The 19,131-nt window shown below is 46.6% G+C and overlaps 1 protein-coding gene across 21 annotated transcripts; it reads left to right on the top strand.

Annotated features, from left to right (window-relative positions):
- Positions 1-7,049: 7,049 nt before the first annotated feature.
- Positions 7,050-18,402, top strand: tpm1 (tropomyosin 1 (alpha)). Of its 21 annotated transcripts, none has more exons than XM_076170264.1 (10): positions 7,052-7,383; positions 7,784-7,909; positions 8,142-8,267; positions 11,593-11,726; positions 11,975-12,092; positions 12,552-12,622; positions 12,849-12,924; positions 13,624-13,686; positions 13,819-13,888; positions 14,507-17,390. In XM_076170264.1, the coding sequence occupies exons 1-10, from the start codon at positions 7,270-7,272 to the stop codon at positions 14,587-14,589; spliced, it is 981 nt and encodes a 326-aa protein (XP_076026379.1). In that variant the 5' UTR covers positions 7,052-7,269; the 3' UTR covers positions 14,590-17,390. The 21 variants fall into 21 exon arrangements, with proteins under 21 accessions (XP_076026408.1, XP_076026339.1, XP_076026379.1 ...); XM_076170272.1 differs by lacking the exon at positions 12,849-12,924 and adding an exon at positions 13,364-13,439 and having other exon boundaries at positions 7,054-7,383; XM_076170255.1 differs by lacking the exons at positions 12,849-12,924; positions 14,507-17,390 and adding exons at positions 13,364-13,439; positions 17,397-18,402 and having other exon boundaries at positions 7,062-7,383.
- Positions 18,403-19,131: the final 729 nt, after the last annotated feature.

The raw sequence follows: 19,131 nt of genomic DNA, 5'->3' as shown, positions 1-19,131 counted from the left end.
GAGGCTCCATCTGTCCTGCTGTATACTCACACTGAGGTACTGCTGCCTAACATAAACAGGCAGAGAGGAGCCAGCCTGATGGATCCAAGGAGCCTGGAACACATGACTATTTTAGGCCATCAGAGGGTCTCTCCCCCCTTAAATGAGCCACCGTCCACCAAGTCTCTGTACGGGCCGTTACGTAACCAGGAGCTGGTTATTGTCTCGTGTTTAGATCTCCGCTTAAAAGTCAAGAAGTTGATTGTGATAATGTTGCTTTGAATCGTGTCTTAAAGTTCAAAATAAGAAGTTTACAAGTGAAGGGGTCGTGTCAAGTAACAGGAGGTGACCCCCCGAGTTTGACCCCTGTGTGACGCCACCACACACACACATGCACACACACACATGCACACACACGACACACGACACACACGCGCACACGCACGCACACGGCACGCACATACACGCACACACGCTCACGCACACGGCACACACACACGCACACACACACACGCTCACACACACACACACACACACACACACACACACACACACACACACACACACAAGCACACACGCTCACATACATACACACACACACAAACACACGCACACACACGCACACACACACACACACACACAAACACACACGCTCACGCTCACGCACACACACACACACACACACACACACACACACACACACTCACACACGCAGAATATGTTTCAGTGAGCTGTGGTGAATTTCGGGTGCTTTGTGTGTGTGTGTGTCCGGTGTGTGTGTGTGTGTGTGTGTGTGTGTGTGACCTTCAGAGGGTCCATCCTCTCCCATGACGGCACAGCAGCAGTGCTTGGCCTTCATGCAGGCGGGCTCAGTATGTCTCAGTCAGCACTGACAGCAGGTCTATATTGGGACAGAGCTGAGACTTAAAACCCTGGGTTCTAATTTTGGACAAGTCAACGTGCAACATAAGGAATATCTGACACATTCTACCACGTGACGCCGGACACCTTCTCTTCCACAGTCTGACTCTCTCACTCTAGTTGCAGAATTTTGTGTGTTTTTGTTGTTTTTGTCGTATTAGCAGACGGCCGTGTGGGGAAACCCGCGGCTCTCGGGCCTCAGACGCCGCTGCCCGACTGGATCTGATCTCAGCCCGTCCGTCTCCCCCCAGATATAAGCCGCCGCCACTGCCCTGGAGTGAAATGTAACACCGGCCGGGACCAATCCCCTCCTGTCTTAATAAGGAAACTTTGCTGAACGCTCTAAGATGACAGGCCGCGTTTCTGCAGAGGGAAAAGTCCTGGGCCGCCTGTTTCTCCCGTTGGCCCTGCGGCCTCCCCGCCCGTATTAAAGCTGAATAAACAGCTCCGCTCGCTGCTCAGCAGATTCTTTCCCCCCGCACTGATGGCAATTTTCATGAAGGGGATTTAGAATAAAGGAACAGGCAGCATGATGAATCCAGGCTGGTATCTCTAACAGGGAACGCTGGCCCGTCTGCTCTTTAAAGACTCGGCTGAACAGTAACATCCTTTCTATATCACCTCTGTATTTCCCATTCCGTTGGCAGAAAATGATCTCACGCAGCAGAGGGACGTCTAATTACTCTCACACAGGCCGTATTACTTGTTTTATAACTTCTAGCACAGCTGCCTTTGTGAGCTCCCCGTGTTTCAGAGTCACGGCGTCTGATCAGATGCAGAGGCGCAGACAGGCCCGGGCTGTAAGAATGCAGGTACGCCTGTCGAAGGGCTGTGGGCTCCGGCGGCATTCCTCGCTGGAGGAAAACCGCCGTGACCCCTGTCACAGTGAACGCCAGCCTGCTAAACTTCCAAACAGTCACTCAAAACCACACTCGGAATGTCTCATCGTCACAGATTCTCGCTCGGGCTCCAAGATTATGGCTTTCCTGCAGCCGGGCTTTGGTTTCTTTACAGCGCTCGGTTTAAACTCCTAAAGTAGATAAGGCTGACGTTCTTAATTTGGAGCTAAACTTTCCCAAAAGCAGAATATGTGAGGATCTCTTCCGGGTTTCTGGTTGTTTTGCATGAATGTGGAAGTTTGTTTGATGCCAGAAATACAGACAGGGAATTGTGTCCTGATGCACAGACAACCTTAGACGTTCAGCATCCTCCTCCTCCTCCTCTTCCTCGCCATTGTTTGACTTCTGGGTGCCAGAGCCTCTGACAGGCTGCAGTGTAACGGGGGGGGGGGGGAGCTGTGGCTCAGCTGTAAGTGCATACCAGGAAGTTTTATGGCCCTGTGGAATGGAAAGAAATATCAAGTACGTCTTTGGACCTCACAAAAAGCCCCCGCAACTTTAGAGCCCTCGCCTCTGTCTCCTCTACCTCGCTCACACACACCACAGAGCCCATATAAGGACACGTATATGAAAGATTCCCTCTGTGTGTGTCAACATTGGGAGAGTTCTCTAACCCTGCGACACCAGGGGCAAATGTTAAAGGGAAACGTTTAAAGGGGGTTATCAAGGAGACGGGCTGAGGTAGGAGACGTAGGATCGGGCAGCGACAAGAGGGCGAGATGGATGTGGGAGCGCTCCAGGCAGGAAGGAAGAATTCCTGAGGAGGCAAGGGGCCGAGGCTGTGTGTGTTTAGGGATTCTCTTATCTGGAATTGGGAGCAAATCTGCAGCCTGTAAACAATTATTTGCTCTCCTCTTCCCGGCTGATGTGCTCTCTGCTGTGCGCGAGGAGAGATGCACGACACACACACACACACACACCACATTGGCTCAAACATGTCTGGGCTCTGTCAGAATTCGATTTTACACTGGAATTCTTGCACGGCATTCCACTTGAGTTTGAAATGAATCGTGACAGTTCCCCCTGAATGCATTCGCCCCCTCATACACACACACACACACACACACACACACACACCACCCCCCGCCCCTTATTACTGTAAGCTGACTGAGCAGCATCAGATACGGGCGGACATTCTTGTCCCCATCTGTAGACGGGGAACACAAACAAACACTCTGGGAGGAGCCCTGGACAGCCCACAAATATTCCTCCATTATGAAGGCAACCCACAGTGCTTTGCAGGACAGGAAACCTTCATTTTGGGTATTTTGGGGTATTTTCTAACCCACTTGCTTCCTGTTAGAAAGTCAGAGCTGCACCCACAAGGCTCCTCTCCCTGCACACATGGCATTCACGTCTCCAATTCCATCAACAAACACAAGGAAGGACTTTAAAACGAATGCAAGAAGTGTCTAAGAAAAGAATGAGTGAAGAATTGCAGGCCCACGTATTAAATGTATGGGTGCGCTTGTTTACGTGGCCGGTCTGAGCCTGGGCGCAGGTCACAGTTGTCTGAGCGATGACAGAGTCTCTCACCTCCTGGCAGCTGCTCACACCGGAGCAAAAAAAGGAATTCTGCCCATCTTCAACCAGAGAGAGCACCTGCAGCTGAAGTATTTGACCTTCATACCTCAGGAATGTGGCTCCATATGTTCTCACACAGGCGTTGTTCTGTATTGTAAGCTCAGTGTGGTTTAGGTTTCATTAATTAAACAGAAAATTAAGAAGAATTACACCGCTCGTAGGTAAAGCAGTGTTGTGATTTACACTCCTGCCACAGCTTTACCACCGCCACAACACTGCCCTGTAAAGGTGTCACAACCTTATTGCTTCTATCCATCATCTACTGTGGCTGTGTGTGAAGGTTGGTTGTGTCCAGACGAGGGTTTTGCGCTCCCTGCAGACCGGCACAAGTCTCAGGACGACGCTAAAGCCGGTGGAACATTACTGTTAATAAACCAAAGAGCCGGCGAGAGACTTGGGTTACAGCTTGAGTTGCACCCTCCCACTTCCCCACCTCCATTTCTGCTCCATGCTAAATGATCATGCCCCTGCATGGAGCTTTCTAATCCCCAGGAGCCGAGGAGTTCTCTATATATATCTGGACCATGTCTGCAGAAATCATTGGATGGTATTTGAAAAGGAGCCTGGCAACGCTTCGCCTCTCAGAGTTTCACTGCCGTGGGCTTCAAGATGGTGGCAGAGCTCGACTCAGCGCCCGCTTCCCCTCACAGCTCAGCCACCGAGCAATCAGTGGCACAGATCTTTCACAAATAAGCACACGTCTGTCAGAGCAGCTGAGCTTTGCTCCAGAGCAAAGAGTTTGAATCAGTAATATCACTGGATGCTGCTGAGTGTGGCAGAGATTCATAGTGAATTCACTGGTTTGGCTGTGATGGGACCTTAAGTGTCCCCCCCCCCCCCCCCCCCCCCCCCCACACACACACACACACCCCCAAGGTCCGCTTATGCAAACACGCTTTGATGCAAGGCGGCCAAGTAGAGCTCAGCTCCTCCCTCAGCCGTGACCGAGCAGAACCGGACATTCTATATCTACACAGGGTCACTGCAGGCACACCAGACCTGCTAATGCAGAGACATTAGCAGGGGGGGGCAAGGGGGGACATGTAGATCTGTCCCATCCATGGACTCAAGCTGACACCATGTGACCTCTGGGCTGCAGACGTACGGAGCTCAGAGGGGTCCAGAGAGGTCCTGCATGGATGAACTGCTGTATTAGACACTTGTTGCCATTCAGCTCCTTGTATGTCTTTTCATACTCATTGATTCACTCTTTGTTTATGTTTCATGAAGCTGTTTCTGCTTCTGGCACCTGTTACCTGATGCAGACTCAGTCAACCAGCAGTGTTTGTGGTTCCAACACATCAGAGTTTCTCAAACCTGAGTAGGAAACGTTTTCTTTTATGCAGTCAGAGACTCAAAACGCTGTCAAACAAACTGTGCCTCTTTGTTAGGAAGGAGAAAGGAGTAGAACATAATGGTAGTTTGTGTATTATAAAATATGCTGGAGTGTTCTTCAGAGGCCTTAATCATGCTGCTCTGGTGAAAAGCTTTAGAAAGCCTTGAAGAAGCAGATTTCTTTTTCCAAAGAGCAGAAAATTATACCTCTGGAGACTTTTTTTCTTCTTCAGCGGCCATAAAAAAAGCAACTCTGTGGAGCTGTGGTGGCTTCAGTCGAGCACCACAGCCTCAACAGGCCCCGAATACTGCAGGAGTTTCTCTGTCATTTCATTTGTCATCTCATGTATAATGCTGTGAAATGAAAGGAGCCATAAATAAGATTTCCTCCGTCGATTCTCCCGTCTAAACAACGGACCTGAGAGCCCGGAGAGAGCTGCCTTCCTTTCATCCTCCTCCGGGATGGAAGTCAGAAGGCAAATCATAAATAATTCCTGGACATAAGAGGAGATTTGTGTCCACTTCAAATCAAAGTAAGCACATCGGACTCTGGGCTATTTTTACTGTGTCAATATGTTCAATCATAAGCGTCATAATGGAGCTTATTTTCATTCCCAGAATGCCGTAGTGAGTCCGGCGTGCCGAGACAAACCTCCCGAGCGCAGAGACTTAACAAAGCATTCGGATAATCGAGATCCAATTGCAACACAAAGGGAACCACGGCGTCGATACAGAGCATGGAGGAGACTCGCTGTAGTATTATGGGATAGGAGACTGAGAGAACTTAACACAACTACAAAGATAATGTGTTTATCCAATGATATTGACTCTTTAACACTCATATCTGCAGCTTATGTAAACATCACAGGGGTTAATAATCTGATTAAAGCAGGAATGCAACCTGATATTGAGAGAGAGTCTTGATGTGTAAAGCAGATTTCTTCAGGATGCATGAATGTGTTGGAGATGAGCCTCTTCTCTGCTCACTCATCTGCACAATGAGGAAAAGGAGCAAAAGCTTTCCAAACCACACGTGTTTATAAAACTGAGAAAGGGAGAGAAAGAGAAACAGAGCTACAGATTCCAGTCGGTTCGAACGCGGCCTGGATTAGCTCTTTATTATTCTATCCCTGTGGCTGTCACTCAAAGTTCTGTGACCACTTCAGAGTCCTCTGTGAGAATAAGAGGCTCCTGCTTACGTAATCATTTAATCTACAGCAATGCAATATGAGGAGGAAGAGGGTAAAGTGTTGAAAAGTGGCGACGACACACTCCTGTCTTTACCCAGCAGTCTGCTGGCACGCCTACAATAATCTACAACACAGACCCACAGCCTGAGGAAGAGCAGGATTATTTTTGGGGGGGACGTATTTTATGGCGTTAGGCCTTGGAATCTTGGCCTCGGCGTCTTGGATCCCATTTACAGACCAGGGCAGGTGCACGCATGAAAGCGAAGGAGATCCTAAAAATATCTCCTGGGGAATCTGTGAGGGAGGAAGAGACCCGATGTGTCCTCAGTCACCACCCCAGAGTCTCAGCTGCTTTATGAGCACTACAGACTCAAATGTAACACCTTAGAGCTCTAAAAAAGAAGCACAAGTCTTAAATAATTACTGGATCAAGTGATTAAAGCACAGTCGATGTCACCTATGTAACAATACTGTATAGATTATATATGTAACGTTCCCTTACACCCTCCTCAAGTATAAACCCATTCATTAATAAAGCTTATAAACTGGAATTCTCCTAAGTGTTTGGGGAGCAGTTAACATTTCTCAAAGTCAAACTCCATCATCGGCTCAGCTGCTGTAATTGAGGCATGAACACCCGGCTGTCTGTCTGTCTGTCTCTCCTCTGGATGCTGCAGTGTGTGAGCCAAATGGCATCAACAGCAGCTTACAGGAGGAATCGAGGCACATTATCAGATAATCACTCCCCTGGCTGCTGCATGCAGGGGGACAATGCTCTCCTAAAGCACCTCAGCCCCACTTGGCCCCCTGGCTACTGGAACTCACCCCTGAGGAGCTCACACACATACACACACCCCCAAACCCACACACACACAAACAGGGACACCTGGGGAACCTGGGGAAACACCTGGCCTGTGGACAAAAGGACAGAAAAGGACTGAATGAGAGACAGCCCGGCAGATAAAGGACATGATGTTGCACCCAGCAGCAGCAGAGCTCGGCCTCCATCTCTTTATCTGGCTTCCGTTACTTCACCAGCATGACGGCGTTCTGTGGGAGCTGCTGTCTTGTCCATCACGCCCCATATAAAGACATATGAACAGTCAAATGTCTGGAAGCGACGAATCGCGGCGCAGATCCTTAAACCCGGCCGGGCTCCCTCACACACGCCTCCTCCCAGAGAAGAAGTATTGGATGTCCGCAGGAATCCAGCGGCCCCCCCTTGGAAGTACATATTTGCCAGGGCGCAGGGAGGAAGAGCCCGCACTCCAGCTTCGCGTTCAGCCAGCCTCAGACGCTCTCGCTTCTCTCCTCTGGGTTTTCTTTTTGGACATTTTGGGTTCGGACACCAGTGAGCAGCCATGGACGCCATCAAGAAGAAGATGCAGATGCTCAAGCTCGACAAGGAGAACGCCTTGGACAGAGCTGAGCAGGCCGAATCAGACAAGAAGGCAGCTGAGGACAGAAGCAAACAGGTCGGCTGGTTCTTCTTTAAAAACAAACAAACAAATTATCTGCTTCTTCCTCTTCCTTTCTCCTTCTTCCTTTTTTTGTTTTGTGGTGCGGAAAATTCCAAAAATAGCAAAGAAACAGAGCAGGAATTCCCTTTAACGGATCGACTCCACAGTTTGGAGTAATTTACTTTATGGATCTCAGCCTATAAGGAACTTTCCAACCAACACTTTTCACTCAAACTTATCATTTGAGCGAATTTTGTCGGATATTTTAATTTTTCCCTTCACTGCTAATTGGTAAAGTAAAGTAAAGTTTAGTGACTAACAGATAAAGTTGAACATTCTTATTTAATTGATTGTTAAATACTTTTTTCCACCCCTGTTTAACTTGATACTGTGTGGTTTATGTGCATGTTCATAGTTAGAGGACGAGTTGAGAGAGATGGAAAAGAAATTGCGTCTAACTGAGGACGAGCGTGATAAAGTCATAGAGGAGTTCCAGAGCGCAGAGGAGAAGCTGCTGACCGCCGAGGAGGTCGCGACCAAGGTACCACCTGAGCCCGCATGGACCCTCCTAACTGCTCTCTTTCTCTGTCCTCTCCTCCTGTCTGTCTGTCTGTCTGTGTCTCTGTGTGTGTGCGTCTCTCTGTGTGTGTGTGCGTCTTTCTCCTTCTCCCTGTCTGCGTTCCTGCGCCTGTGCGCCTTCACGCTCCTTCGCTGATCACCCCTGAAACTTTGAAAACCCTGAAAACCCTGAAAACCCCTGAAACGCGCCTCAGCTTGAGGACGATTTGGTAGCTCTGCAGAAGAAGCTCAAGGGAACCGAGGATGAGCTGGACAAGTACTCCGAGGCTCTTAAGGATGCCCAGGAGAAACTTGAGCTGGCTGAGAAGAAAGCCGCCGACGTAAGTAAGAGAGGGGCTTCACTCTGGCACCTTTTCCTGCTTCCTCACACCTTTTTATTCTTCATCACTGCGAGAAACGACACTTCAACACAACAGATCCACTGTTGGTTCCTAATGGGAATACAAATGTGCTCTCATCATCTCATGTATGTGATGGGATGTCCCTTAAGGATGATGAGGATGATGAGGGTGATGATGATGGTGAAGCTCACCTGAACATCCTGCAACCTCACTTTGAGTTATTTATCTCATGTGGATCAGCTGTTGAAGTGTGGTTTTAGTGATGTCACAGTCTTTCATCCATCAGCCCAAAGACACACAGACACTGGACACCATTCACTGTTAAAGGCAACATTCCAATATGAAAGTAGCTGCTCGTTAGTGTTTTGTTTTTAGGCGGTGATATGATCTGCTCATTCCTGCAGGCGAGCTGCTAAAGGAGTGAAAAGTGAACTGGCCTGATATACAGTAGAGTCCAGAGAGTCAGCGGAGGATAAATATAGCCCACTGCTTTATATGGTCAGGACAGAGCTCACATCTGTGGGCTGAGCTCTCTGCTTACCACAGGGAAGAAAAGCCTTTACCATCAAAATGACAACATACCAGGACTCTAATAGAGCACAGCAGACAGGAAGAAGTCAGCTGGGGATTCAATAATGATCAAAACAAACACACAAAGAGGTTTTATTCAAATATTGTGATGTATATTATTTTGACCTTTTAGTAAAAAAATAAAATAAAAATTGGTAGGTAAAATATGTGAGGAATTTAGATTCAGGCAGTGCCAGTAAGACACAAAGTAAGGAAAATGGAATGAAAGTTTAGTTAAGTGACGACAGACAGGCAGATTTACTCTCAATCACCAGAATCATTCAGAGGAGTCAGTTTGTGTTGTGGCTCATAAGCTGCTGAGAATAGAAATCTATCATTTCCAATCTGACTGTACTGACTCATTAATCTACTGAGTTTACAGTCACATCATGGTTGATATTGTATTTAATTTCTAAGAATACCATTGTAGGTTTCTTAAAATATTCCTTGGATCTTAAAATAGCGCTGTAGTGTTTCATTCTTAAACTGATAGTTAGGTTGGATCTTATAATAAGACATTTATACAATTGCGTTCAAAATTATTTAAATATTCTAAAAAGTTATTTAAGGATCATTGTAATTCTAATTGTAGAACTCTTAGACTGATTAACTTGCCAGATGTGTCTCTCTTTGCACTGCTCAGTATTGACCAGCAGAGGGCGCTGTTTCTCCACCAATCCCCAGATGCTGTTGATTACACTGTGTGTCTTCTGGGTGTGTTCTTGTTATTAAAGAGACATTGTTCCGCTCAGTCAAACAGCAAACTAGTCTTTAATCCCAGCAGCTGATCCCGGCTGGATGGATGCTCGCAGTACTTTCAGGTTCAGTCGCATTCTGTGCATTTCTGCGCCACTTCCTGTACTCGGCGATGCAGGAGCGCGTCTGCAGAAAGCTGCGCACCGCCGCGCAGCTTTCTGCACAGCCGAGGACGTCATTTCGCTCCTTGTCACTTTGTCGGAAATTGCGCCGCACCTTGTAGCCGGAGTTTGATCATCTTAAAGCGCAAATAATGGCCGGAGCCACGTCGCTGGAGGCGGTCAAACGAAAGATCAAATCCTTACAAGATCAGGTGGACGTTGCTGAGGACAGAGCCGAGAGATTACAGAGGGAATTGGTTGCTCAGAGGAAAGCCAGGGAACAAGTAAGCATGTTTACTACGCTAGACCTGAATCTGAACCTAAAGCTGAGCCTGAGTCTGAGCCTTTACCTGGAGCGGTGCAGCGTTCCAGACTAGATTTGAAGAGATACGCAGTGAAATAACGGGATTTCTGTAAACGAGCCTTATTGTGGCTCCGTGCAGTGTTTGCGGTGCGCAAACCCGCGCAGGTTCACCCGCCCATAGTTTTCAGATTTGTGTTAGAAAGGGGCCATTGAACACACACACACACACACACACACACACACACTGTCACATGGTGCTTTAGTGTCTCCACCTGTCAGAGCTGCAGACTCTTTCATGCTTTAACTGAAGCTTTAGTCTGAAGTCTGTAGCTGCAACAACGGATCACATCTTTGAATGAACAAATGTGAAAGCAGGAAGTTGCTAAACCGAGAAACACACACAGACACACAGACACACAGACACACACACACACACACACACACACACACACACACACACACACACACACACACACACATATACATACACATACACACACACACTGTGGCAGCCTGTGCTCTATAATTTACCCTTATAAGGACAATGGCCTCAAAGAGACTTTCCCTCGTGTGGACTTGGCGGTTGTTCTCAAAACGAGATGTAAATCTTTCCTCATGTACTTACGGAGATCTGTAGTTCAATAGATAGGGTCTTTTTAAACGTATAGTTGTAGTTTTGATCACCTGAGGCGTTTTAAGAGGAGCAGGAATCACTAATCACTTCTTCAGCTGACGTATTATCAGTGAGTTCCTTGTTGACAGATGCACTTTGCTCCATGGCAGCACTCCCTCTCTTACACCGACCCGATGACCTGATCACCTCTCACACCCTCACAGCCCGTGGTCACTGCACAATGTGTCAGTGTGTCAGTGTGTGTCCAACGTGGCAAACAGATATCAGAAAGCAGAAGTAGATCAATTGTCACCAGATGCACTGAGTCACTTTCGAAAAAAAGAAACCGATGTGTCATGTAAACGGTCCCAGTCGGAGTGTGAGCAGCTAAATCTGCTATCTAGGGACTCTGCCTCTGTGGTAGTGTGTGTGCATCATGTGCACTGTCATTTATGGCATAATTGTCCCTGAGCCCTTTGACTTGGTCCCTGTTAATGTTCTCCAGAGGGCCGGATAATGAGGCAGGGAATTCAACCTTCTGTCGACCTGGGTCATCATTATCATTAGAGGGAAATCGTCAATTAGGAGGGCGAGGAATCCTCCAGGGCAGAGCCTCCATGTTGCTCCCAACAAGTGGCCACCAATACAGAGGCAGCAGGGAGCCTTTATACTAGATATTCTTTGTTTTAAATTGCCTTAATTACAGTTTCATTAGATTGATTACTCTGCTTTTAACACAGACTGCAAATACTTGTGGAAGAAAATCTTGAAGCAAACATGAAGTCGTACAACTAAGCAGCAGACAGGAAATCAAAATCAACACCTACATTCTTTGGGCTGATGTGTGTGTGTGTGTGCGTATGTGTGTGCGTGCGTATGTGTGGGTGAATTCTGGTGGTGTGTGTGAATCTGAACGTTGGCCTCCATCTCCTCTGACTTGCTGCCCTTCTCTCCCCGCAGGCTGAGGCAGATGTCGCTTCCCTTAACAGACGCATCCAGCTGGTTGAGGAGGAGTTGGATCGCGCACAGGAGCGTCTGGCTACTGCCCTGACCAAGCTGGAGGAGGCTGAGAAGGCTGCTGATGAGAGCGAGAGGTGGGTTCTTTGGTTCCATCCCTCTGTCAGGCCTATAAGCCGCTTCCTCCGTTCCCCAAATTCAGTATTTCCCCTTCTGCCATATCAGAAAACCATCAACCTTGTACCTTTTAGAAAGCAAAATGAAAGATCCACGTGTCCGTCTGTCAGCTCTGAAGCTCTCAGGTCGTCTCGGCTCCTCTGTGGTCGGGGCGCAGCAGAAGGAAATGACTCCTAATGTGTTTTGCATTTCCGGTTTCCCCTCACAGAGGCATGAAGGTCATTGAGAACAGGGCCATGAAAGACGAGGAGAAGATGGAGATCCAGGAGATCCAGCTGAAAGAGGCCAAGCACATCGCTGAGGAGGCTGACCGCAAATATGAGGAGGCGAGTCTCTCAGCTGTTGGCGGCCTTCCCCCTGTCATAGAAGAACTAGAAGTCACCCCATAATGATTTAGCATAACTGAACATGTAGCTTCCTTATTTCATATAATTACTTTACACCCTATTTTCTTACATAATACATTTCTTCCTATTTAAATAAGTTTCCTACCAACCAAAACATTTATTTATACCACTAGGGGGCAGCGGAAAAAATGTTCAGACAGGAGGACAACAGGTTTAAGTTAAACACAATGATGTATAAGGTGTAGGGAAGGGAAACTGTAGTGTCCACATATGAGGACGCAGGGTCTCAGAAGGTTAAGGACCAACTACTTTATTTTTATGTGTAGTTGTAGCGCAGATTTTCTTCTATAGATCCCTTCCCTTCTATTTCCCTTTCAAATGCATCAGGGTGTTGTGTCTTTGTTGTGTTTGTAACATTTTCCTGCGTTCCACCTAAAGGTCGCCCGTAAGCTGGTCATCATTGAGGGTGATCTGGAGCGCACAGAGGAGCGCGCTGAGCTCACAGAAGGGTAAGGCCTCTGGCGCCCGTGTACATTTGCACGTATAGAACGCTGGCACGGCAACAGATCAGCTGGTAGCACTAACCTACGGCAGGAAATACAAACAAACAAATACCTGGTCTTGCTTTCAACTTGAAGAATGTGCCTGCACCTTCTCATCCTATGTGCTCGTTATTTGCATGATCTCCACGTTTTGAATGGCACTGGCTTGCACACGCCACACACCCACTAACAGGCGAGCTCGGAGGGCGGAAGAGGAGCTGAGAGTGTTGGAGCAAAGCATGAAATCACTAAACTGCTCCCTCACACAGGTACTGACCCCCAGACGTAAAGGCACCTAATGTATAGATTGATGTTGTGTTTATGGGCGTGGCTCTTCTCGGCTTGGCTTTGCTTTGCTTGCTGTTCTTTCGTTCTCTTCTATTCTATCTAGTGTGTGTATTGTGTGTGTGTGTGTGTGTTTTAGATTTTTTCCGAACTCACTCCTTTAACTTTGCAGGAATGTTGCTTGAGAATTGAACGCCTCATAGTTTGTAGCTGCAGACAGATTAACGCTCTCACATTCCTGCTCTGTTGGGTTCCACTCTGCTCTACGATTTCTGTCCTCGTTTATCTCCTCGTTTTAGTTCTTACATATTTTGTCTACTCTTCCTCTCCCCTTGCTCTCCCCTCTCTTCTGTTCGTCCATCTCTCCTCCTCTTTCCTCTTCCTCCTTCGCACTCTCTTGTCCGTCTCGGCGAACCCCCCCAGCAAATGCAATGAGCTTGAGGAAGAGTTGAAAACCGTGACCAACAACCTGAAGTCACTGGAGGCCCAGGCTGAGAAGGTGAGTGTCGGTGCGACGCCGCGATGCAATGGACTCTCAACTCTCTCCTGCAGAATTAGCTTCTTATCGTGCAGAAGATCCGCCACCTTTTCCACCATGACATCATTATCGTTTCACCATATTCAATCGTCTGCGGAGGCGACGCATGTGTCTGACCCTCCCTATCTCTGTTTCTGCACCACAGTACTCACAGAAGGAGGACAAGTACGAGGAGGAGATCAAGGTCCTCACCGACAAGCTGAAGGAGGCAAGTATTGGGGGGGCCGGGGTGGGGGTTTCTTATCTGGGGGTTGCGGGCTGAGGCCAGAGGGATTATCTATAAATGTCACACACATGCCGTATCTCTGAGTCGCTCATCAAGTATCTCTCTCCACCACAGGCTGAGACTCGTGCTGAGTTCGCTGAGAGATCAGTAGCCAAGCTTGAGAAGACCATTGATGACTTGGAAGGTATGATTTTTTGTTTTTGTCTCTTCAGGCCCAAGTTTGTTTTTTATTATCATTATTTTTATTATTATTATTATTATTATGATGTCCCGTGAGTCCCACTCGAGGTATTTGGGTAAGAGCTTCATGCTTCCTTCTCATTTCCATTGTTGCTTCTCTCTCCACATTGCATCATACTTCCTTTCTCTTTATTCCTTTATTAAGTGCATTTTTAATTCATATTTAGTCCCATCACACTGAAGCTAGGGCGTGGTGGGCGGAGCATAGCACAGGTTTACTCTGTGATAAGGGTGGAATAGGTCCACCTGGTTCCTGGAGCCATATCAGGGTTTGATGTTGACTTTGGGGTTTGAGATTAGAGCCGGCGTGTTTCTTCTTCTTCTTTGCCCTTCATTTTGTTTCTGTTCTCCTCTTCTTCCATTTTTTGTTATAACGTTTACTTCCTTTCTTTTTCCCCTCTCCTTTATTTTTTCTCCAACCTGTCCGTCACCCTTCTCTGTCTTCTCTGTCACTGTCTGTCGGACGCTTCATCCCTCCACCTCCTCTGTCACCTGCTCCTCCACCTTCCTTCTCCCTGCTCCCTCCCTCCCTCCCTCCCTCCCTTCCTTGCCCCACCAATAGATGAGTTGTATGCCCAGAAACTGAAGTACAAGGCCATCAGCGAGGAGCTGGACCACGCCCTCAACGACATGACTTCCATGTAATTCTCAACTTGCTGTGTCTGCTTGTTGCCGCCGTCGACCTCCTCCCTTCCCCCTGCACCTTTTTTCCTGCCTGTATTCCGGACGTCCCACCCTCTCCGTCGCCCCTTTACTCTCTCATTGTACCCACCTCAGAACGCTGCATCCATAACTGAGGTGTCCGCCCCTCTCCCCAGTTGAATAATGTTAAGAATGATGCAACAAAGTTAAATCAGACGAGTGCGATTGATGGCACATGATACTGTTTCCTGTCTGTGTCAGTATCAAGCGGGGGTGATGTCATGTGTTTGCATGGACACACATCAGCATGCGCTCTCAGTCTTACAATTGTTGGAAGTTGTATTACTTTTGTTAAAAGTAATCAATGTAACGGTGTGAGTTTGTGCATTGTTGTCGACTTTATGACCGGAAGCGTCTCAATTAATCCGATTCCTGAGGTGAAGTGTGTTTCCTCTTTGGTTCCCCTGCCCTGAAATGCCCCACGTTTACTAACACGGTCTACTTCTGTCCCAGAAGAGAGGCCCACTGTGTGCTTTGTGAGATTGTCCCGCGTTGTTGTCGCCCCTGCACCGGTTCACCTTGTTCTCCTCCCATTCTGGGGGAGAACATGGAGGTGCGTAGCGGAGACGAGGGCAGGTTGTGTCTGTCTGTCAGTGTGTGGTACCTGATGATGATGATGGTTTGTTGCCTCGTTGCTTTGTGGTGCAGTGACCCCGCCTCCCCCCAACTACATCCACCACCTCCCTCGGCGACCCCCTGTGGTTTACTGTACCTCTTCTCTCCCACACAGATAAATTGTTTACACCTCGTCAAAGACGCCTCCTGCCGGCTGAGCGGCATCTATCCGCTCTCTCCAGCCTTCCCTCCGGTCTTCTCTCCACTTCCCCCCCCACCCCCCTTCCCTCCCTCCTCTCTCTGTCGTTCGCTTTCCTCCTTCTCCTCTCCTCGTGTCCTCACCCTCACGTCAGCGTCAATTGCAATCCCATCTCTTGTACAGAATCCTAGACTCTTTCTGCCGCCGTGTAAAAATAAACGTCCTTCCTTCTATGTAAGCTGTATCTCTTTACTCTGTCCCCTCTTTTCTGTTTATTTTCCTTTTCTTTTTCATATCTATTTATTTTGCAAGTGGCTTAAATAAAACCCGGCAAGCCATGATTTTAAGTTATGTATTTGTTTTTGTTTGTGCATCTCCACAAATCATCAGTTTAGCAGCAGAAACCCCCCGCTTCACCTGTGATCAATTCATGTTTTCCTGCCAAATACTATATCTTCAATCGAGATATTAGAACAAGCACAGCACCTAGAACAACTACAGCTACAATGTACACGTTGAGCTGAGTTGCTCTCTGGCATGCCGGCACTTTTTCAACACATAAGATGATGACAGTGTGAGATGTGGGAATAGGAGGGATAATTTGCGTCGGTTTAGTTCCTGAGGAAGATAGTGGTGCAGCAGAGTAACGGGTGAATGATGGAATACGGTATGTGAGCATGGAGGGTCACCTGCTGGTGTGCTGGGTACAGATGGATAAAGGATTGAGAAGGGCTGACACGTGGTCTTTGTGTAATATACAGTATTCTGTCATTTATGTGAATAAATATAGATTCACACTTTCTGGGTGTTTTTTATTAAACAAAGCGCCACATTGTGGAACGGAGCATGTTTGCAGAACACGTGAGGAACTTTGTGGTGTCGTACACAAGTGAAAGTGATCCGTTCCCTAAAGTCAGCTTAGATGTGATGGAGGCCAGTTGTTGAAAGCACATATACACTATTACATTATACTCAGAATTTAGCCTTTTTAACATAAAATACATTCATTATTTGTCAAAAGAAGCCATAAAATCTTCCTTACTCCTCTTTTCTGCCTCCTTTTGCTGTCTTGCTTCACTCTGAAATCCAAAGCTGGGGCCAGATTTGCCCCCTAAATCAACCTCACATAGCTTCTCAGATATTTTCCTCTCCTAACACACACACACACACACACACACACACACACACACACACACACACACACACACACACACACACACACACACACACACACACACACACACACACACACACACACACACACACACACACACACACACACACACACACACCAAAGGTCCTGCTGGCTCTGTTCTGGAGACGGTAGGTGCTAACAGGCATTTGCACTTTTCTCCTCTGACTTCCTCTCCTCTCTCTGTTTCTCTACTCGCTGTCTGACTGCAAAGATCGCCTCTACCCACAACTCGAGCGAAACCGCCATCTCACTAATGAGCTCCGAGTGGCCTTGAATGAGGACTAAATTCTGTGAATGTTTGATCTATTTTAAATCATTTGTGTCTTTAAATAACATGTATTGTGTACGACAATCTGATCCAGTGTGACAAATGATGCTTGCACTTGCTTGAATTTGTGTTGCTGATGGCTGGAAACAGATTGAAAACATTCCTAAAATCAGGGATCATCTCATATAGACTCTATTTACATGAAGTCTTCCAACCCAATAACACGCTTTCTATAATGGATGTTGTTGTAAATGTGTAACTGTTATGTGTTTCTGTCAAGCATTAATGGCAGCTGCTCTCTTGTAGACTGTAACTTGTCTGCATGGTGGCTTGCGTATCAGTCTGAGCTGGTTTAGTCTTAATCACAGTGTTGTTTCTTGTTAAATGTCAGTGTTGATGTAAACGGCTCGTATTTATATTGAATGGCCAGCTGGAATGATGAATTAGCTATTAATGCAAACTAATTCACTGATGGACTTAACGCTTCGCCTGCTTGTGTGAGATTAAACCTTCTCCGTTTGGTGTTCTAACAGAGAAACTGTCACAAGCTAAAGAAGAGAACCTCAACATGCACCAGATGCTGGACCAGACTCTAATGGAACTGAATAATTTGTGAAAGCACCGTCTGACCCACCAAACTCACTGTGGTTTTGGCTTCATTTTTTGTTTTATTTTTCTACTTGCACCTTGCTTTACCCGTAAACTCCCGCTTCTTCCTACCTGGCGAGCCAAACAGCCAGACGCTCGTCCCACTGCGCCGCCCTGCCTGCAGCGGAACATCGACCAAGAAGCAAAAAGCTAAGGGGAAGTAAAAGCTTAACCATTCCCTTGATGAAGAAAGAAAAAAAAAAAATGCGATTGTTTTTCGCAAGCCAGTTTTGATGTCGTAATAACGTCTCGCAATTTGCAACCCCTTTGAGATAACGTTTTATTTCTTTATTTCTTTTCGACAAAGTCATCTGCAGAAGTGACGTGTGCAAAGGTGGCTACAAAGGTTCTTACACCCCCGCTTTAAAGCTAACTTGGTACCTTCCATTCCACCTCCATCATGCACAGACCATATAGGACTATCTTAAGGACAACGTGAAGAAATTTTGCACTTAATAAAACCTTAACATTATGTACGTACGTTACATATTGTGGGACAAAGTGTGTGCGTCTAAAGCTATTCAGTATACCTTCGTGTCTTTATACATTGCCTGTACCTGTCAGTATGTGATGTATACTGGTGCTACTGTATCTTTTTTAGGACTGAGTTTGGACTGAGTTTAGGGCCGATATTCCATTTTGTTTTGGTGCCAACATGTTATAGTGACCTGTGGCTATAAGGGGACCTTCCTACACGCCCAGAGTGTATTTATTTTTTGTTGAATAGGAACGTTTGGTTCAAAATTCTTTCATCTTGTCTTTGGGGTTTGATTGAAGTCATCTGGTTGTGCATTGTTTTAGCTTTTTTTATTATGAATATGGATGTTTCAAGTGTTTATCATATCTGAAATGTACAAATGATGAATATAAATAAAAAGCACATGTTTGGAAGTTTTCTAATTTGGTTTGTAATGCAAACACATCCTTTCTGTCTGACTGCGGTCTTGGCTGGAGCGTTAAGGGGCGATGCAAACCAACTGATTTAAAATACTTTCCTCTGGTAAACTTCTAAATTGTGCTCTAAATGTGCGTCCCTTCTCATTTCGGAAACAAATGTAGATCTGTTCATTTGCAGCTTTATTGCATTACTCCTGGCTCACTTTGTCTTGACCCTCAGTCTGACTTCACTGGAGGGAAAAACCTTCTCACATGTTTCTGTGGTTCAGCAGTGGACCGTATCAGTTTATACCCATGAATAATCAAACCCAGGAGCCGCGGCGGAACATTTTGTAAAACTATTTTAATCCTGCAGATTGGTGATGTATTTCACTGTTTCACTGGAATTTAACTCCTGCAGCGCCATCTAATCCAAATAACACTGCAAAGGTGCTTATTTCAACTTCAATGATGAATTACAGTTCCATCCTATTTGTTTTGTATGTTCAATCTTATTTTGCTAAGTCATTTGTGGCCATCAGAGGAACTTATTTTCCCTAATTTCTCATAATTATGAGATGCTAAATTGTAATTATGAGATGACATCCCATAATTATGAGGTACTATCAGACTATAAGAGATACTACGTCATAATTATTAGATACTATCTTTAGTCCCTAAAGAATGGAGTTGGACGACATTCCAGATGTGCACGACAATTTGCAGTCAACAGGAAGGAAAATA

This window comes from Genypterus blacodes, unplaced genomic scaffold (genome assembly GCF_046128005.1).
Source record: "Genypterus blacodes isolate CSIRO-AG114 ecotype Tasmania unplaced genomic scaffold, CSIRO-AGI_Gbla_v1 ptg000015l_1, whole genome shotgun sequence".
NCBI lineage: Eukaryota > Metazoa > Chordata > Actinopteri > Ophidiiformes > Ophidiidae > Genypterus > Genypterus blacodes.
Note: the sequence above shows the minus strand (reverse complement) of the source record. Positions and strands in the feature narration are given on the sequence as shown.